The 22,395-nt window shown below is 45.5% G+C and overlaps 1 protein-coding gene across 1 annotated transcript in view; it reads left to right on the top strand.

The window, feature by feature from the left end:
* LOC147706981 (cytochrome P450 2K1-like) overlaps positions 1-22,395 on the top strand; it is a 318,269-nt gene that overhangs the window by 202,858 nt on the left and 93,016 nt on the right. Inside the window, exon 6 of the mRNA XM_086926209.1 lies at positions 18,873-19,014. Coding sequence (XP_086782335.1) covers positions 18,873-19,014 — 142 coding nt within the window. The remainder of the gene's footprint in view (positions 1-18,872; positions 19,015-22,395) is intronic.

Here is a 22,395-nt window from a genome sequence, read left to right as displayed (position 1 = left end):
CCAGCAGCTCGAGTGAACAATATTGATAATGCCTCCTACTTCTGCAGAAATCATGTGCACAACCACAGGTATTTTTCTGTGCACACTCCTCTTTTTCCTGGTGCAGACCTGCCCACAAAGATGGATGTTGTTGACCTGAGTATGGGAGAGCATGGGTGTTGGGTATTTACTGGAAAGTCACGAGAAATGCCTATGACATAAAAATGCCAAAACCGAAGAGATGCCACTACTGATATTCAGTTGAAGTTCATTCTATTTGATCACACGTGAAACTCATTGTGATTTTTCATGCAATAAAAAAATGGTCAGTCAGTTTTTTGAGACAAATTTCATGGTTCTTTAAATATTTACATAGACCACACTAAACCACATCTGATATTTTATCAATTGTTTTACAACTGTTCATGCCCAGATGCAAAGCTTGCTAAAAGCTGCAGAAACAGAAGACGCTAGACGCTTCAAAATGGACATGAAAAGATTTATGCCACCATGAAACTCCAACTTTGCCATCTACGGATTAAATAAAGATCCTAAAAAAATGACAAGGTTGTTTGACTCTACAGCGTCTTCGTATTTTTGAGTTCCACTTTAAATTCAATTTCACCACGGTTCTAAAAATAAAGCACAGCCCTTCCACACTTCACCATTTTGGAGTTCCAAAATTCTAAAAACAGTGTGTATAACGCCGCATTCAGGATCATCTTTTTAAAAAAAAAAATAGATTGGCTGACCTCAGACTAAGCTCTTTACAGTTATAGGTCCTCAGAAGAACATTCAAAGAACTTTCCGGGTTCGAAACACGTTGACCACACCTTCCTTTGTATCTTGGAAAGATCGGCTGTAAAAAGATTTATAAAATCACTAGGTTGCCCTGGACCGAACACTGTGTGGTCTTTGCCCAATGACTAAAGTTGTTAAAACACTACTTGTCTATTAAAATTCAACTTTTGGCTCGGTTTTCCCTTTTTCCCTCCTTTGTTAGTTTTGCACTTTTTTGAAGTTCTTGGAACTTGAGCTTGCTCTCTTCTTTATATATGCATTATTTGTTGTCTATGGGGTGATTCTGATCCCGGTCAGAAAGGCATTGAATGCGATCCGGCCGGAACAACTACTAGCCGTACGCGTGTTTTCAGCTTGACTCGTACAGCTGTATGAGCGAGCAAGTACGATGCAAGCTATGTGAAATTCACTGACCAAGTTGTCTCTGCCGTAAGCTAATGGTGCTGTGCCATGGATGCGATTTACGACCGAGCCAATACGATGCAGACGTCCGACAGTCGGTGCGAGCTGAAGTGTCCGGCTCACAAAACGTCCGGGGCATTGCCTTTGGGGGTTCACGTTGGATCCCCTGTCACCCGCAGCCTTACGACTCGGACACAGGGGGAGACCCAAGGGTCTCCCCAAAACAGGCGTGTATAGTGCAGATGGCACCAACGCGTACCCACAGTAGGGGGCGCCTTTGTGCGAGCTGTACCCATTCAGTTAATGGGAGCCCATGTACGGGCCGTACAACCGGCTTCAATTGACTTCAATGGGAGTCCAACCGAGCCGAGTCCGGCAGCATGTGGCCACATCGTACTCGCGAGGTCGGACTGCAGGAGTCCAGTTCGTTCGGAAAATACTCCAGATCCGGCTCGGTTGGAGAGCTTTCCGACCCAGATCGGAATCTGTCTAATAAGTGTGACATCTAAATATATGCAAATCATTGTTTATTTATCAGACGTGGTTTAGTGTGGTCTATGTAAATATTTGAAGAACCATGTTTTGTGTTGACCATTGAAAAATTGTCTCAAAAAACTGCATTTTTTCTATTGCTATGAAAAAACAAAAAATACATTGATGATCAGATCACAATGAGTTTCAACTGTGAGCTTATAGAAAGAACTTTGACTGAATATTGGTATTGGCATCTCTTCTGTTTTGACATTGAAATTATTTGCCTAGCCTTGCTGATTAATGGCCAAAACCCCGTCTTTTTGAGCATATGACATAAAAAGACATCAGCATAGATCAGAGGTCTTCAATCTTTAGGATGACGAGACCCCCCTGTGAACATTTTCAGGCGTAAGGACCCCCTCCTGACAAAAATGTCTAAACCTGTAGGTAGGGCTACTGGAATTATGAGGCAGATGAGCACCAACTTACGCGACAGGCTGGTCCAAATTGTGTGGGAAGAAAATGTAAATAATGTTATGTGATGATGCATATTTTGGGTTAGCATTGCTCCATTATTTTTACACAGAGTAACACTGGAAACAATTCCACCCTATCAGTACCAGTTTATAACCAAAATACAGCAATTAACATCAGAAAGATGTCTATTTAACCTTTGTGATGGGCCTTCCACTCCACAGGAATGCGCACATTAGAATCTCACCTGGCCCTGGCCGGGACCAGCAGGGGTCCCTTAAAACCCTGGCAGTCTTGTGCAGAGTTAAGCAGTTTACCTATGCCGCTTTCCTCTCACTCCCTCTCCTCTCCTAATCCCGGATCCCTCTCTCAATTTGCAGGCAACTTCTATCACCCTTTTAGACAATTTCTGAACTCTTCCCATTCAACCTCTCACTTCACCTTTAACCACCTTCTGCCATTCTGTCCATTCATTGCTCCTCATCTCTAACAGTCTCTCACATTTATCTCATGGCCCGTCACCTCCCATGCCCCACAGCACCTCTCATTCACCTCAAGTCTCTCCATTCAAATTTGTGTCTATTTGTATCTTACACCTATTCAGTCCCCCCATTCATCTTCCACACCTTCGATCGTCCACATCTTCTTGAACCAATGCCCCTCTCCCCTGTTACCTCAGCACCAGTGCGTAACTTGAGCAGGTGGTTTCCGGTCGTCGGTACTGGCACCTAATTGTGCACATTGGCACTATGAAAGTCTGCCACATGGTGGCTCTATCTTATCTGTGTAATTTAGCGATGAGCAGAACAACTATTTATTAATTCAATGTACATTAAAAATGATAAACTCCTGACACCCATGCAATTCTTATAGCTGTGGAGGCTTGAAATAGCCGGAATAGTCACACTTGTACGAGTGTTATGGTTCGTAGTTGCATAGGTATTGTCATTGGCCGGGCAAGCAAGGCAATGGGTGGGTGGTTAAAGTTGCAGTGGTGTACTGGTGAGGGCCCTGACACATGTTTTATTACAAATTAATCACTGCTCAGCACCCACCCCAGTACTCCCTCTCTTTCCCCACCACTGCTGTCCCGCACCCAGTCCTATGATTAGGGTTGCCAGCTCATGATTTTGATCACCCACATGGTACAAAAATAAGAAGACACCTAAAGCTGTATTTTCAGCACTTATCTGTGCATACTTAGAACAGCAAATATCAATAGAAAGCACTTTTAATTATGTTCTAGGGCTGCCTTAATTATACATGACTGATAATTAAAGGGAACAAAGACAGAAAAGTCACATAACAAATGAATAATTTTTTATTTTTATTTATAACACTGTTTAGTGTCAAGAGGAAGTCTTCGCAGGCTCTTTAAACAACACAACATTGGGCTTGCATTTTCTTTAGGCAACCCTACTTTATATTCATTTTCACGAAATGCATTCACACACTACCCCAGTAAATGTAAAATGCAAATGTAAGAAATAGGCAGAGTGGGAGCTCAGGGGGTACTAGAACTAGAAAAATTTGAAGCCTCTGCAACCAATTTACAAAAGGTATGTAAATATGCTAATAGTCTTTATTGACCTGTGAAGAACTCTGGCGTTCGGAAGATAAGACTCCAGACACTGCCCAGCTGAGGCCCCAGCAGCTCGAGCTGCACTGCAGCAGCCCGGGCTGAGACATACAAGGGAAAGGAGGGGGTTGAAGCTATGGGCCTGGGCAGAAGTGTGACCGTGAATGCGTGACCCCCTTTCTATCACTCCAAGGCCCCCCTGGGGGTCGCGCCACACAGTTTGAATACCCCTGGCATAGATGATCTAGAATTAGGCAAGATCAGAAAAGGTGGAATATATGCTCGGTGAGCTGCAGATGAGAAGGACGACCTGGAAACACAACCTGGAAGCAGGAACCAGTGATAGACAAACTCCCAACCTTTAGGTGCCCTTAAAGGGGGGGGCAGTGTGGTGTTGGGGAGTCCATGGGGCATGCTATTTCCACCATGAATATGTGTGTGCAGGGAGACTTGACTAAAGTCACTTTCTGATGAATGGTTTCACTTTCTTCACTAAAGAAAGCTGGTATCAAGCCAGTTTTGTTTTCTTGGCAGTGTGTTCCATTAGGCTGAGATTGATGTCCAGGGTAAATATTTGAGTGAAGTTATCACATTCGTGCCAATGATACAGGTTATAACTTTTCTTACTTGCTGTTCTTGGCAAATCACAGGAATTATGTCTTATTTGGCAGAGTTTCAGGTAGGAGCTGGACATCCAGATCTGAATGAGGTACAGTGACTGTATGAGTCATTAGATGTCTGGAGCAGAGGAAACTTTCAAGTACAATTGTGTATCATCAGCATATTGGTGAATTATGATACTGTTATCAGTGAAAGGAGTTCCCAGGAGCTCCATGTGAGGGTGTAAAATTAAGGGGGCAGGATTGGATGCTTGTGTCACCTAAGGAACTACTAGGACCTGAAGGAACCCATGTAAAAGAACTTGTGTTGGTTGAAAAGGTAGAAAATAGACCAGTGAATGACATTACCAGTGATTTAGGGTGTGGATAAGGGTGGAATGATATACTGTGAAAGGTCCAGCAATATCAGGAAGCAGAGTTGGTTTCAATTGTGATCAGGAGGGCATTGTCTATGATGTGTAAAATAGCTGTCTATTTACTGCAGTGTGATCTAAAGACAGATTGGTAGTCTTGCATGAGATGGTTGGCATTTCATATGTGAGTGAAGCTCACATTGTTGTTCTTGCTCATGAAGGGTAGGTGAATAAGTACCAGTGTGCCAGTAGGTGCTGACGTACTCAGGGTCTAGGGAACGTTTCTTTAGAAGTGGGAGGAGCTGGCCAGTATCGTGAGCTTCAAGGAAGATGTCTTGACTGAGTGAGATGATGCTCCATTGGCGAGTAGATGTTAGAGTGTTTCTCTTCCATCATGGATGAGGGTAAGTTAGCATCTTCTCAGAAGGTGGCTTTGAGGGTATTGGTTGTTAGAAGGCTGATTGCACAATTTAGAAGCAGAGAAGCAATTATTGTTGAGGGACATCTCAGTTAAGGACAGAATAAAAGGCATTTAATGACAGTGCTTGCAAGAGGTAGTAAGAGGGAAAGAGTTCAGGTTGATCACATGTCAAACAGTGATATTGATCACTTTGAAATTAGTGCTAATTATGACATTGTAGTGAATCCATTCCAGGGATATTGCTGTAACTAAATCTGATATGGACTCCTAAGGTACAATTGTTTTTTACATCTGTCAAATGAATAATAGTTGTTTGTGAGTCAGTTCAATGGTTTGACAGACAAAATTAATTGTAAACATGACTCTGTACCCTTGGTACCCAAGATTTCTAGACATCCGAGCCCTCAGTTATATACAAGGGCCCTTGGTTCCTTTGTTGAGATTCACAGGGCCTTCTTCTGTAAATAGTGACTGGTTACTGGGGATAAGCCACCTTCCCCTTCCCCAAAAGTATGACATGTAGAAAGCAGCGAGAGAAGGATATATTACAAAGGGAATGGCAGTAAGCTCAGAAAGACCTGAAAATTGGAACCGAGAAGGAGAAAAAGGGATGACCAACACCACCTAATTCCTATTCTATTTCACACTTGAAGCAAATGGTAGGTAACTGAGATAGATTATACATTTCCTAGGAGTCAGACAGTATCTTAAAAGAGCCTGGCATTGCTGTCCTGGCCCATATCAGCCTAATTAGTTTTAGGTTTTTATAAGTTTAATTACAAATAAAACAAATTAATGTAATTCTACGGGAACAAAGCAGTTAGAACATGCTGATATCTACTTCAGTTTAATCTTATAGTTAACAACAGGAGAAAGGAAAGAAGTGCTAGCTTGAGACATCAAATTGCACAATCACAAAAGGCAGAGGCCATCGTCAATACCTGTGAAAGGGCAAAGTATCAGATGTCTTGTACTACATCATCTGCTGTCTCCTGCCTGTTCCCTCTCTCAGCTATTACTTTCTTTAAGAAAGAGAATTAGTCATTCAGAAAGGAAATATGTGCCAACTGAAGTCTGTGAGTCCACTCCGATAAATATATTTCTTCCCCTCATGTCCATATTGTCAATCAAACCCTGCCACTACATAAAAAATGGAAAAGAGGGCCTACACTCAAAAAGTATTTAAACTTAAGCAGGCCTGCATCCTTGGAGTCTCCTATACCAAATGATCATTTCAATTGCAAATAAGTTATTGGGGGGGGGGGGGTTGTTTAAGCAATTCAGCATGGAGATTGTCACTCTTATGGAGTCTAAGTTGTAAGGGTTGTATGATCACCTGGAGCACATTGAGGCCAAATTAAATATTATGGACACTAGACTGTACGATGGTGTGGCTGGGACAACATCTCTGGGAAGAGGCCCCCTACCTCTGCCCAGAAGCAACATCCCCTGGATGAAGAGAAAGACCACCTGACACACTAGTAGATGGCCACCATCTAGCAGGAAATGCTATCCATCTTGCTAAACCCATGTGGTTAACTCCTTTTTGTGTCTCTGGATGTGACCTTTCTCCTGCCCTGTGCCATTATGTTATCATCATGGCAAATGTCCAGATGTTGTACCCCGAAGTGAGAGAGTCCACTCTTCGATTTATTAACAAAACTGTACACTGGATCAAGGAGAACTCCAAGCTCCTGAGTTGCCTATTTCCTCAGGTCCTTATGTCTAGAAGGGTGGTATGGATTTGGAAAGTGCACAGGGAATTCCAGATAGACTGCATTATTGTTACCTTCAGAAACCCCATTATGGCAAGTGACCTAATCTGTGGTGTGGAGTGAAAAAAAAGGATGGATTTGGGCCCAGATCTTTGTACTGGGGTGAGTGTGTGACATTGATCCACATTCGGTCCATCACCTGTTGTGTTTGCATATTCCGCCCTAAGTGCGCTGGGGATGCCCAGACGTGGGTCCCAGGCTCTCCACACCACTGGATTCAAGCTAGCCGGCCTGATGAGAGGTGTTACCTCGAAACCGGTCCGGTCCTCGGTTGCTTGATTCCGTTCTGGGAAGGACATGGCTTTTGTAGTTCGGACTGGACTGTTCCAATGGGGCACAGGGTCAGAGCTGATTTGCATATCGCCATTGTCTAACCCAGGGTGGTGTGGAGTGCAAAAAAACGATGGGTTTGGGCCCAGATCTTTGGACTGGGGTGAGTGTGTGACATTGATCCACATTCGGTCCATCACCTGTTGTGTTTGCATATTCCGCCCTAAGTGCGCTGGGGATGCACAGACGTGGGTCCCAGGCACTCCACACCACTGGATTCAAGCTAGCCGGGCTGATGAGAGGTGTTACCTCGAAACCGGTCCCGTCCTCGGATGCTTGATTCCGTTCTGGGAAGGACATGGCTTTTGTAGTTCGGACTGGACTGTTCCCATGGGGCACAGGGTCAGAGCTGATTTGCATATCGCCATTGTCTAACCCAGGGTGGTGTGGAGTGCAAAAAAACGATGGATTTGGGCCCAGATCTTTGGACTGGGGTGAGTGTGTGACATTGATCCACATTCGGTTCATCACCTGTTGTGTTTGCATATTCCTCCCTAAGTACGCTGGGGATGCCCAGACGTGGGTCCCAGGCACTCCACACCACTGGATTCAAGCTAGCCGGGCTGATGAGAGGTGTTACCTCAAAACCGGTCCAGTCCTCGGATGCTTGATTCCGTTCTGGGAAGGACATGGCTTTAGTAGTTCGGACTGGACTGTTCCCATGGGGCACAGGGTCAGATCTTATTTGCATATCGCCATTTGCTAACCCAGGGTGGTGTGGAGTGGAAAAAAACGATGGATTTGGGCCCAGATCTTTGGACTGGGGTGAGTGTGTGACATTGATCCACATTCGGTCCATCACCTGTTGTGTTTGCATATTCCGCCCTAAGTGCGCTGGGGATGCCCATACGTGGGTCCCAGGCACTCCACACCACTGGATTCAAGCTAGCCGGGCTCATGAGAGGTGTTACCTCGAAACCGGTCCGGTCCTCGGATGCTTGATTCCGTTCTGGGAGGGACATGGCTTTTGTAGTTCGGACTGGACTGTTCCCATGGGGCACAGGGTCAGAGCTGATTTGCATATCGTCATTGTCTAACCCAGGGTGGTGTGGAGTGCAAAAAAACGATGGATTTGGGCCCAGATCTTTGGACTGGGGTGAGTGTGTGACATTGATCCACATTCGGTCCATCACCTGTTGTGTTTGCATATTCCGCCCTAAGTGCGCTGGGGATGCCGAGACGTGGGTCCCAGGCACTCCACACCACTGGATTCAAGCTAGCCGGGCTGATGAGAGGTGTTACCTCGAAACCGGTCCGGTCCTCGGATGCTTGATTCCGTTCTGGGAAGGACATGGCTTTTGTAGTTCGGACTGGACTGTTCCCATGGGGCACAGGGTCAGAGCTGATTTGCATATCGCCATTGTATAACCCAGGGTGGTGTGGAGTGCAAAAAAACGATGGATTTGGGCCCAGATCTTTGGACTGGGGTGAGTGTGTGACATTGATCCACATTCGGTCCATCACCTGTTGTGTTTGCATATTCCGCCCTAAGTGCGCTGGGGATGCCCAGACGTGGGTCCCAGACACTCCACACCACTGGATTCAAGCTAGCCGGGCTGATGAGAGGTGTTACCTTGAAACCGGTCCGGTCCTCGGATGCTTGATTCCGTTCTGGGAAGGACATGGCTTTTGTAGTTCGGACTGGACTGTTCCCATGGGGCACAGGGTCAGAGCTGATTGGCATATCGCCATTGTCTAACCCAGGGTGGTGTGGAGTGCAAAAAAACGATGGATTTGGGCCCAGATCTTTGGACTGGGGTGAGTGTGTGACATTGATCCACATTCGGTCCATCACCTGTTGTGTTTGCATATTCCGCCCTAAGTGCGCTGGGGATGCCCAGACGTGGGTCCCAGGCACTCCACACCACTGGATTCAAGCTAGCCGGGCTGATGAGAGGTGTTACCTCGAAACTGGTCCGGTCCTCGGATGCTTGATTCCGTTCTGGGAAGGACATGGCTTTTGTAGTTCGGACTGGACTGTTCCCATGGGGCACAGGGTCAGAGCTGATTTGCATATCGCCATTGTCTAACCCAGGGTGGTGTGGAGTGCAAAAAAACGATGGATTTGGGCCCAGATCTTTGGACTGGGGTGAGTGTGTGACATTGATCCACATTCGGTCCATCACCTGTTGTGTTTGCATTTTCCGCCCTAAGTGCGCTGGGGATGCCCAGACGTGGGTCCCAGGCACTCCACACCACTGGATTCAAGCTAGCCGGGCTGATGAGAGGTGTTACCTCGAAACCGGTCCGGTCCTCGGATGCTTGATTCCGTTCTGGGAAGGACATGGCTTTTGTAGTTCGGACTGGACTGTTCCCATGGGGCACAGTTTCAGAGCTGATTTGCATATTGCCATTGTCTAACCCAGGGTGGTGTGGAGTGCAAAAAACGATGGATTTGGGCCCAGATCTTTGGACTGGGGTGAGTGTGTGACATTGATCCACATTCGGTCCATCACCTGTTGTGTTTGCATATTCCGTCCTAAGTGCGCTGGGGATGCCCAGACGTGGGTCCCAGGCACTCCACACCACTGGATTCAAGCTAGCCGGGCTTATGAAAGGTGTTACCTCGAAACCGGTCCAGTCCTCGGATGCTTGATTTCGTTCTGGGAAGGACATGGCTTTTGTAGTTCGGACTGGACTGTTCCCATGGGGCACAGGGTCAGAGCTGATTCGCATATCGCCATTGTCTAACCCAGGGTGGTGTGGAGTGCAAAAAAACGATGGATTTGGGCCCAGATCTTTGGACTGGGGTGAGTGTGTGACATTGATCCACATTCGGTCCATCACCTGTTGTGTTTGCATATTCCGCCCTAAGTGCGCTGGGGATGCCCAGACGTGGGTCCCAGGCACTCCACACCACTGGATTCAAGCTAGCCGGGCTGATGAGAGGTGTTACCTCGAAACCGGTCCGGTCCTCGGATGCTTGATTCCGTTCTGGGAAGGACATGGCTTTTGTAGTTCGGACTGGACTGTTCCCATGGGGCACTGGGTCAGAGCTGATTGGCATATCGCCATTGTCTAACCCAGGGTGGTGTGGAGTGCAAAAAAACAATGGATTTGGGCCCAGATCTTTGGACTGGGGTGAGTGTGTGACATTGATCCACATTCGGTCCATCACCTGTTGTGTTTGCATATTCCGCCCTAAGTGCGCTGGGGATGCCCAGACGTGGGTCCCAGGCACTCCACACCACTGGATTCAAGCTAGCCGGGATGATGAGAGGTGTTACCTCGAAACCGGTCCGGTCCTCGTATGCTTGATTCCGTTCTGGGAAGGACATGGCTTTTGTAGTTCGGACTGGACTGTTCCCATGGGGCACAGGGTCAGAGCTGATTTGCATATCGCCATTGTCTAACCCAGGGTGGTGTGGAGGGCAAAAAAACGATGGATTTGGGCCCAGATCTTTGGACTGGGGTGAGTGTGTGACATTGATCCACATTCGGTCCATCACCTGTTGTGTTTGCATATTCCGCCCTAAGTGCGCTGGGGATGCCCAGACGTGGGTCCCAGGCACTCCACACCACTGGATTCAGGCTAGCCGGGCTGATGAGAGGTGTTACCTCGAAACCGGTCCGGTCCTCGGATGCTTGATTCCGTTCTGGGAAGGACATGGCTTTTGTAGTTCGGACTGGACTGTTCCCATGGGGCACAGGGTCAGAGCTGATTTGCATATCGCCATTGTCTAACCCAGGGTGGTGTGGAGTGCAAAAAAACGATGGATTTGGGCCCAGATCTTTGGACTGGGGTGAGTGTGTGACATTGATCCACATTCGGTCCATCACCTGTTGTGTTTGCATATTCCGTCCTAAGTGCGCTGGGGATGCCCAGACGTGGGTCCCAGGCACTCCACACCACTGGATTCAAGCTAGCCGGGCTTATGAAAGGTGTTACCTCGAAACCGGTCCGGTCCTCGGATGCTTGATTCCGTTCTGGGAAGGACATGGCTTTTGTAGTTCGGACTGGACTGTTCCCATGGGGCACAGGGTCAGAGCTGATTTGCATATCACCATTGTCTAACCCAGGGTGGTGTGGAGTGCAAAAAAACGATGGATTTGGGCCCAGATCTTTGGACTGGGGTGAGTGTGTGACATTGATCCACATTCGGTCCATCACCTGTTGTGTTTGCATATTCCGCCCTAAGTGCGCTGGGGATGCCCAGACGTGGGTCCCAGGCACTCCACACCACTGGATTCAAGCTAGCCGGGCTGATGAGAGGTGTTACCTCGAAACTGGTCCGGTCCTCAGATGCTTGATTCCGTTCTGGGAAGGACATGGCTTTTGTAGTTCGGACTGGACTGTTCCCATGGGGCACAGGGTCAGAGCTGATTTGCATATCGCCATTGTCTAACCCAGGGTGGTGTGGAGTGCAAAAAAACGATGGATTTGGGCCCAGATCTTTGGACTGGGGTGAGTGTGTGACATTGATCCACATTCGGTCCATCACCTGTTGTGTTTGCATTTTCCGCCCTAAGTGCGCTGGGGATGCCCAGACGTGGGTCCCAGGCACTCCACACCACTGGATTCAAGCTAGCCGGGCTGATGAGAGGTGTTACCTCGAAACCGGTCCGGTCCTCGGATGCTTGATTCCGTTCTGGGAAGGACATGGCTTTTGTAGTTCGGACTGGACTGTTCCCATGGGGCACAGTTTCAGAGCTGATTTGCATATCGCCATTGTCTAACCCAGGGTGGTGTGGAGTGCAAAAAACGATGGATTTGGGCCCAGATCTTTGGACTGGGGTGAGTGTGTGACATTGATCCACATTCGGTCCATCACCTGTTGTGTTTGCATATTCCGCCCTAAGTGCGCTGGGGATGCCCAGACGTGGGTCCCAGGCACTCCACACCACTGGATTCAAGCTAGCCGGGCTGATGAGAGGTGTTACCTCGAAACCGGTCCGGTCCTCGGATGCTTGATTCCGTTCTGGGAAGGACATGGCTTTTGTAGTTCGGACTGGACTGTTCCCATGGGGCACAGGGTCAGAGCTGATTTGCATATCGCCATTGTCTAACCCAGGGTGGTGTGGAGGGCAAAAAAACGATGGATTTGGGCCCAGATCTTTGGACTGGGGTGAGTGTGTGACATTGATCCACATTCGGTCCATCACCTGTTGTGTTTGCATATTCCGCCCTAAGTGCGCTGGGGATGCCCAGACGTGGGTCCCAGGCACTCCACACCACTGGATTCAAGCTAGCCGGGCTGATGAGAGGTGTTACCTCGAAACCGGTCCGGTCCTCGGATGCTTGATTCCGTTCTGGGAAGGACATGGCTTTTGTAGTTCGGACTGGACTGTTCCCATGGGGCACAGGGTCAGAGCTGATTTGCATATCGCCATTGTCTAACCCAGGGTGGTGTGGAGTGCAAAAAAACGATGGATTTGGGCCCAGATCTTTGGACTGGGGTGAGTGTGTGACATTGATCCACATTCGGTCCATCACCTGTTGTGTTTGCATATTCCGTCCTAAGTGCGCTGGGGATGCCCAGACGTGGGTCCCAGGCACTCCACACCACTGGATTCAAGCTAGCCGGGCTTATGAAAGGTGTTACCTCGAAACCGGTCCGGTCCTCGGATGCTTGATTCCGTTCTGGGAAGGACATGGCTTTTGTAGTTCGGACTGGACTGTTCCCATGGGGCACAGGGTCAGAGCTGATTTGCATATCACCATTGTCTAACCCAGGGTGGTGTGGAGTGCAAAAAAACGATGGATTTAGGCCCAGATCTTTGGACTGGGGTGAGTGTGTGACATTGATCCACATTCGGTCCATCACCTGTTGTGTTTGCATATTCCGCTTTAAGTGCGCTGGGGATGCCCAGACGTGGGTCCCAGGCACTCCACACCACTGGATTCAAGCTAGCCGGGCTGATGAGAGGTGTTACCTCGAAACCGGTCCGGTCCTCGGATGCTTGATTCCGTTCTGGGAAGGACATGGCTTTTGTAGTTCGGACTGGACTGTTCCCATGGGGCACAGGGTCAGAGCTGATTTGCATATCGCCATTGTCTAACCCAGGGTAGTGTGGAGTGCATAAAAACGATGGATTTGGGCCCAGATCTTTGGACTGGGGTGAGTGTGTGACATTGATCCACATTCGGTCCATCACCTGTTGTGTTTGCAGTGACCTAATCTGGGCCTCTCAGCAAGGCCACCTCAAAAGAGATAAGATTCAAATACTGTCCCTTGTTTTGTTTTTCTGGTGATGTTGCTAAAGCCCCCTGCCTTACGCCACCTCAGCTATAGCCTTTCATTATTCCCTTGATACCTGTTTCCCCCTCTGGGCGACCTTTCTGAAAATGTTTCACTTAGATTTTGTAGCTTGATAAACCATAGCCCCACTCAGGAGAGGATCTGTGGTCTTGGCTATGCAGTCACCCATTCTAGTAAATCTTACACCCTGGAGCCCTGCTCGATTATAACTAACACCAAGTGTAGAGAGATATTCAGGTCACCTAATGAAATTAACCCAACTACCTCAGTGAACCAGGCCTATGATGTGAATATTGCTTCTTGAATTATTGCTGGCCTTGTAATCAAAATAGGTTGTGAAGAATATGGGCACTATGTAAGCAAGTATGATATTATTTATTTCCAGGTGACTTGGGGCACCAAGGACATTAGTATTGATGATTATTACTCTCACATGCCCAGTGTTTTCCTTTTTTTTCTGCAACTGCCAAGGCGGGCCTAATGACCTGGTTAAAAGTTGCCTTGGATTGTAGTGTCACCCCATTCCTCTCTGATAGCCTTCTATTTAAATTGTTTTATCTACCTGGACAAATGAAAAGAGTATAGTCTTAATTCATTTTTATAATGTGAATGTTGCCTACAAACCATACCGCTAATCATAATGTGATGTCAGAATTTATTCTTGTCCTTGAGCACATTTAGCTTTTCACACAAAGGATTTTTAATTATTTTACGTGGGGATTTTAATGTTTTTTTTTGGGAGAATGTTTTTATTGTTTTTTGTAGGACTTGGCCTTCTTGGCTAAAGTTCCCTAAACTTTATGCTTTCCCCCTATGTAGTGTTGCTCCTTTAACCCTGATAGGCTCTGTGTAATAGAATAATATACCCTATAGTTTTGACATGGGACTGAGGTCAGTATGTCTCTATCGAGTACATTCAACTTAATTACTCGTGTGTGCCAGCTAACTCAGCGGTCACTAGAAACTTCTCGAATGAACAAGAAGGGATTAGTTTCTGATAACCGCATAAACATGACAACTTTGTTTATTTTATAATCGGAACAATCTCAGAATCGTGGAAAAAATAGATAACCGTTTCACTCAGTCAATCGTACATGCTTCGTTTCTACAGAGTTTGCACAGAAATGGGGAGACGGGCGTTTCTCAGCCTTATTTCTCATGCAGGAGATATGAACTGCTACAATTGTAAGACAGAGTGCGAAATATAATATGTACAGCTTTTGCAGTAAGATAAAAAATGTATATAACAGCATAGTTTATAACTATGACATATATTCATAAAAATACATGCATAAATAACACAGGCTAAAATACTCTTCAGGTGAGTCTAAAAAATCCTATCCCAGCGTACCTAACCTAAGTGTAGTACGAGGGAAGAAGTAGGTGCTGTTTAGCTATATTCTAGTTTAGCTATAATTGTCAAGATTTGCCAAAAGTCCCTCTAGGTTCTAGTCTGCTCCATACCTTAGAATGAGTGAGGTTGGAAACTCTTTCCGGGTGTCGATTTCTAACACCCCGCAAGGGGAGTCAGAAACACTGGAACTGGATTCTTTGCAAGGAGGATGGCAGCATCTGGTCAGTGCATCATTTGGGGAAGCGACTTCTTTCCAAACTTACTGTGGCGAACCGCGTTGTGCAAGTCAGCCAAACCTTGGACCATACTGTGGTTTGCCATGGCAAGTGAAGGTATATCTATAACTTGAACGTGTTTAGGAATGCCAGTATTGACGTAACAGTCGGGCATAAGAACGTCATGAATGAACCCCTAAGGAATAGATGTTCATGCATAATAAATGAGTTCTTGGAGAAATCAATATCAAAACAAGGGGATGTCCTAAAGGCTTAGGAGTCTGTTTTCCAAGAACTTGTTGTGACGTAGATGAACGGATGTAGGTGGCCATGTCTGTATTTGGTTAGCATGGAGAATGCCTGAATAAGGGCTGGATTTCTATGCCTAAATATGGGCAATGCGAATTATGTCTATATAAGGGCATTAATCGGGAAATCTATATACGGAATCTAAATCGACACACAACACCCACTCCACTTTCGTATGAACGACATTACCTAATCCTATACATGTTAAACATATCTAAAATATAGTTTTGCATGATTTGGTAAAACATGTCCAAAAACATATTTAAAAAAAAATACATTTAAAAGTGTTGCTGTACTATCAGGGCTCACGGAAGGTTTCCTCCTGACAGCCCTGTGGCGGTCTGTACATCGTCTCCCTTCCCACAATATGAGAGATTCAGAGCCCATCATGCCCATAGTGATAAAGGCCTGACAGAGGAGTATTAGGTAGGGGAGGTGGGAAAAGGCATCATTCTGCTCCCGTGTGGTTACGAGATCATACAGTCCTGACATGTATGCATTAAAGCAATGCTTAATTCTAAGCATATGTAGACGTTTGAATGTACATGAATGAATCATAAACATATATACATGATGAAATGGCTCATAAATTCAGAAGAATAAGGGCCAAAACCATTTCATTTCAGATTACATAATCATTTTGTTGTGGACAAGATCTTATATTGTCTCCGGAAGTATTCAAAGAATTCTTGTTCTCTAAGAATAGTTCTACTATAAGCAGATAATTTATTTGAACCAAAAAATGACAAATAAATATTTGGAGAAAAAAAATAATCATATGAAAAAGTTCCAAAGTTAATCCCTTTTTAAAAAGAAATTGAAGGTCAATTTCAAAGAGTCTCAGAAGACTGCATGCCAAAATCAAAAGTCAGTGTTAGGGCCTGGAGAAAACATGAAATCTTCTAATCTTGTAGACAAAAAGTCATCTACCATTGTAGGTGAAAGTTGGATTACCTCGTCTAGAAGACTAACCGCACATAGATGAGAAACATCGCCTTCAGCATTGGTCGCATCAGCAATGTTTGTACCGGATGTTACCTGCGCGCCTGTTGTTTCCTCTCGTACCTCGGCAGTAGCAAGTTGCATCTATGAGATCTCAATGAATGCCGTCATCAGGCTTGGTAGCCGCATGGGGACAACACAGAGCATGGGCCATTACCGGGTCCAGCAGAGTATCGATATCCATAGCCATGACTGATGGGAGCGTTAGACAGATGTCTAGCACTCATTGTTCACCGCAAAGCATGCAGCGTAGAACGGGTAAAATGCAATGTTGCTAGATTGGTCTGAATGACAGAAACCATGTGGTTTACAATTCTCATAGACAAGGTAAACCCAAAATGTGGACGATGCGCTCACGACACTTCATCTCCAATAGGGCTCTCTCTATGGTGCTTGGAGTGACGTTGGTGATTTGGCTTGCCATATCGTAGCAGTAGGAGCAAACATAGGATCCCTGCACCGAGTCCAAAAAGTAGTGGCAGTCCACCAAACACAGAGTGCAAGAAGTTGTGAAATATTCCGAGGACTACTTCAAAAGGTGCTAACAGTCCTGAACACAGTCTAAATTACATGTACAATACTGCTCGTATCAGACATGTTTAGGATACGTTCTAACATTTCTGAGAAATGTATAGAGCACTTTGTATTCAAAAGGGCATGTATCTTGGCAGAAGTTATTGCGACTTGTAGATTATAGGTTTCTTTGGCCCGAGGTCAGTGGCACAGTTTGTTGCAAAAGAATGGCTTTCATTCTGCTTAAAGTATCAATTCATATAGAAGAGATGTTCAGTGAAGGCCATAAAGGCAACTCCCTGGCTGTCTTGGTGTGTGGAAACAGTACTTGCATACAGCAAGTGACCCTGGGTGAAACAGTCACTAGATATGGGATACCTGTCAACATGCCACAGCAGCTGTGATCATTCAACATGAGGTAACTTCCATTAGAAATTAGTCCAAAAATTGGATTATTCACTGCAGCTGGTGAGCCTTGCAGGTGACAGGATAAGTTTGTACTGGAACCATTGCAGGCCCTGTGTAACTTAATACCCTGACAAAGAAGAGAACCGCTTAGTGCGTTTTCGCAGTTAGAACCGCTGAGAAACACTTCACGCCCCCCACTCCAATAGCTGTGTGTGTATGGTAAATCCCAGGATATTTTTGTGTATTCTTTACCCAACCTCTCATATTTGCCTGCTGGTACATGTTGGTATATTTGATGTAAATGTGGCTCTGTGCAGCGTACAGTGTATGTTTGAGAATGATATACTTTTATGAGTGCCCTGCTTCAGCACCGGAAGGATTACGTGATATGTCTAGAGTAACAGGATGATATGCTGTCGCCAAGACTAATTGCACTGATAGCGTTTTGAAGAGAGCAAGCATTGAAAAGCTGCGTTTGCTTATAAGCTAAGCCCTGCTGTCCTGAAGGGTCAGTAGAAACCAAATGTGTAACAACAAAGCAGTGATTGAGGGAATTGCATATTTTTTGCAGTGTACAGTGTGTGTGGGCAAGAATTATGTTATTTTCTGTGTTCCTGCTTCTGTTCCTTGGTGTTGACAACGCAGAGTAGAACTGGTAGTAGGGAGAAAAATTCCCAGCGAACAGATCTCAACATTAAAATGAACAAACAAAACCTCCAGTGCCTTTCACAGTTTTTTATAGTGCAAAGTCAACCTGAAGGTTTTGGAGCACTACACACGAGCAGCTGTTGCATTACACACAGTCACATTGATTTTCTTTTTAAGGCACAAGAAGGTTATGTGGTGTGTCCAGAATCATAGGATGTTAAGCTGATGCCAGTACTAATGGCACTGAACTCATTTTAAAGAGAGCAAGCATGGAAAAATTCTGTAGTTGCACAGCGCGCCCCTCTCAAATACATTCTGCTCACCCCTCCAATTTAAAATGTACCCTAATGCTGCTAAGCCGCGCCTGGAGTAATGTGACCTCGCAGGTGGTGCGCTGATCCAGGGCAAGGCGTGTTCAATTAAAAAACAAGCATGAGAGCGAACAAGTTCTTGAGCAGAGCACAATGGCAGCACGTGTAATGTGTGAGCACAGCTGTCTCCCACTGCAGCAGCCATCGTGGCATATCACTGTCGGTTCCCACAGCAATACTCCATGGGAGTTAACTTTTGAGAAAAGTTGGGACATGACCCAACCATTAGCCATTTGGAGACTACAATTTTTGAATGACACAGACATAGCCAAACCACGGGGATGGGAGGGATCATACCCCACAAAGTACATACAACAGGTCATCGTGCAGCGCAGTTGCTGTAGGCTTGAGCTAGAAAACCCCTAAAACAATGTGCATAAATAAATAAATAAATAAATAGAGGGAATCTTTTAAAAGCATTTACATAATGAGTATGCTACCACATGCTGGCATACTGTTTTGATAGTTACACTGTTATAACATAACATGTGCAGTGGATTGGATGCATTAGTTTACTGAGCAGCCAGAACCAGTATCCCACTGTACTAAAAACAAAATGTAAAATTTAAAAATATATATATATATATATTTTAATATTATGTTTTGTTGTGAAATCTCATGTAAGACATTACTTTTTTCAAAAGGAGAAAACAAACCCAAATTCTTATTTCCATGAAGACAACTTGCTGTGTGTTGTCACTTCCTTGTTCACGGCCGGAACAGACACCACATCTTCCACCCTACGCTGGGGATGCTTGCTAATGATGAAATACCCGAACATTCAGAGTGAGTATGAGCATGATAATTTGCTCAAATATTTATTGGAGCTATTTCCTGAACATAAAATGTTGTGGTTCCCTTTGGTTGAATGAATGAATGTAATACTTATTAAGCACAAACATACACCAGGGCAAGATCTTGTTGCTAGAAGACTGAGAGAATATAAGAAAAAGAAAAATAATAGAAGTGTTTTATAGATTATTAGGGACTGACATTAACAAGTAGATCACAATTGTCTTTATATTGAGACAAAAAGATAGGTTTTTATTTTCTCCTGTGAACGGCTCTGTGTAGGAAGCTGGCTCTGCATATAGTGAACTAGAAAGAAGAGAGTCCAGTGAATCCTTAATTGACTGAAAGAGGCAAAAGTAGATAATATCAATGATCTATTTGTGGTAGTTTGGGCAAGCAGTTAGGTTTATCAGAGGGTAGTGTTAAGTGTTTTTTTTTGTATAACACGAAAGGCCTCTTGGTCGGATAAAACATAACAGAGGAGTACCGGAGTGTCCCTTTTATAGGATGGTTTCCCTCACCCAACCAAGGGTGGCATGCTTCCTCATAGAGTAACCTCCTTGCAATGTGAACCTCATCACAAAGCGGGCTACAAGCCCTTCACTGAGAGGGAAGAGCTTAGGGATGTTTTAAGTATGAGATGAGAGGTATACTAAAACCTATAGATGAGCATGGTGTGGTGGACTTAGTGCAAAGATTTGTGAAGGTGAATGTAAATTAAAATTAACTCTGAAGGATACCCAAAATTTTATTGGGGCATCCCAGGGTTGGATTTAAGAATAAAACTCATAGCAGGAGTGGATTAAACCTGTCATAGTGTGGTGATGGTGTACATGTTTCAGCCTAATACCCGCCGTAGAGGTGTAGCGACATTCTTCAGGACCATAAATGTGAAGTATGCCTCCCAATACTTAACAGAAACATGCCCAACCATAAAAATCTACATTAAACCAGTTCAATGCCCGCCACTCGCTGTGGTCGAGGACATAAACGCTCCCTCTAGGTGAGAGGCATACTTCAGATTCTGTGTTCCTGTGGGAAGTGGGCATAACCCTGACCATCATAGGCTAAATCTCTCTAAAACAAGATGCTGGATTTGGAAAAGTGGTGGTACACATCAGCTGCCCCACCTTAGGGGTGGTGCTGGGTAGGTGTGAGCCCACCTCCTAATTTAACAAATGTTTCCGCCTATCCGCCCATCAAAACGTGAGGTCAGGACAGGGGGGATATTCTATTAACTGTAGAGGCCTGGGTTGCTTTTCAAAGGTGGAATGGCCTTTGAAGCTTTCCACCCTGGAAGGCAGTTCCTGCTTGGACGAGGTGTGTACACCTCTTCCAGGAGCTAAGAGCAGGCTTTATTTCCAGCCTCTGAGAGACAAGGCTTTCACCTCAGGAGGCCAGAAACATGTCTAGTGATGGTCGGTTGGATGTGACTATTTTACAATCACATTAGTAGTCACAAGGTGTTCAGGGAGCAACTTTAAGGTGTCCTCTGTGTGCTATTGATACATCTGACACTGGCATCAGTGCATCTGTATTAAGAGAAGAGGTTTGGTACCAACCATCTTGGGGTACAGTTTAAGTAATTTTGGAGCTGGGGGCTTCGTAATGAGTGTCTAGCCCATGTACTCAGTATGACTTCCCTGTTCACTTAGAATGTCTGTGAATGGACTTTAACATTGTAGGGTCACATTTGCTCAGGCAGATATGTCTACACATGGGACAGAGTGTTCCCTGCCTTCAGGCTGTAAGGAATGCTATAAGTATGTCTTACATATATATCATGAAGTGTCTGTAGGCATGGTACACAGGCCAGTGCCCATGTCAATTCTTCGGTCTTGTCTGTACCAAGACACCCAGCCTGCAATTTCAGATTGCATGATCTTTGTGAGGGGTCCCTAGGGCGGTACAATTTGTGCAGAAGCCCTAGTGGACCCTCCTTAGTCCCAATACCCTAGGTACCAGGTTTACCATTTATTAGGGACTTACAAGCGGACTGAAGTTGTGTCAAATGTGGAATGTGTGCTGCAGAATGCAGCACACTTAGAAAAAGGAAAGCACAAGGAGAAATAAAAACATTTACCCTCATTGCGCCTCCCTCACGCCACCCCTGGGGGTGTTTCAGCTGGGTGCTCTTCAAGTAGAAAGAGTTGAACCATATCAGTAGAGCATAACATTAATAAAATAGATGGGGAAGGATGTTCATCTTAGCTGCATTGATCCTTTCCAACCAAGAGAGCATTGGCCTTCTTCAGGCATGTTGGTCCTTCCCAATGGCTTTTAGCAGGGGGGATAATCAGTGCTAAACTGGTCTCAGAAGTATCAAGTTAGATGAACTACTAAGTAATTAGGAAAGATTTAGACCATCTAGAGATGCCTCGGTAGCTCCACCTGCTCTTCCTTTTCTAGGATCAGATTAAAAAATTCCATTTGGCAAGGTTTATTTGTAACTGAGGCCCTCTTGAAAGCCTGCAGGAATCCAACCACTATAGTCAGCAAAACATTTGGGGAGCCTAGTGTGAGGAAGACATCATTGGCATAGAGTGATATTTAAAATTCCCTTGGGCCCAATGTTAATCTATTAGCTTTGAATCAACTCAGGCTGGGTTCAAGTGCAAGTTTAAGATGGTGGCAGTGTGGCTCTGATCAGATGGCTGGCAAATTAGCCCTTTTAGTCACTCTGCTAGTCCTGGGTTCAGGTGAAGATGCAGGGCTCACCAGAATGGCTGGCCTTTGTGGGTTCAAGGTGGGCTCAAGGCAGCAAAGTGGTCCTTCCAGGTACAGCAAAGCAGTCTGACAGAGTGCAAAGCAGGTCTCAGTACAGGCAGTCCTCCTAGAGTCCTTCCACAGGTCCAAGGTTATACGCTGGTGCCCTTCGTACGAAAGATGGGAGAAGCTTCTTAAAAAATTCTATGAAGTGCGTGAAAGTTCCTGCCTCCCCTGCCCTGACTCCATGCTGGCTGCAGTAACAATGTGGAGGTGTTAGGTCATTCATGTGAAGGCCAGGCACAACCTATTCAGTTGCACCCCCATTCTGCCAGCAGATGTCCCATTCAAACAAATCTAATTCCTCCATTGTGTCTAGGAGAAATTCACAAAGATTCACTGTCAGCTACACTCAGTCGTGTGACCCAAGACATGCTATAGACACACATCTACTCCCACACGCCAAACTCGTAATTAGGTCCTAAGTGCTTTTACCAGAATCACAGGTTGTTGAGCTGACGCCAAGACTCAAACCTGGTTCCTCAGCTTCAAAGTTGGCAGTTCAGGCTGTTACACTACACCCAATCCTTTACCCCACACCCTTTCCTCAAAGACCTAAGGGCAGAAAAATGGCAACCTTCTAAAATTGCCTTTCCAAATTGTAATAAA

The sequence above is a fragment of the Lissotriton vulgaris genome, chromosome 6 (genome assembly GCF_964263255.1).
Source record: "Lissotriton vulgaris chromosome 6, aLisVul1.2, whole genome shotgun sequence".
NCBI classification, from domain to species: domain Eukaryota; kingdom Metazoa; phylum Chordata; class Amphibia; order Caudata; family Salamandridae; genus Lissotriton; species Lissotriton vulgaris.
This window is presented reverse-complemented; position numbering and strand designations above follow the sequence as displayed.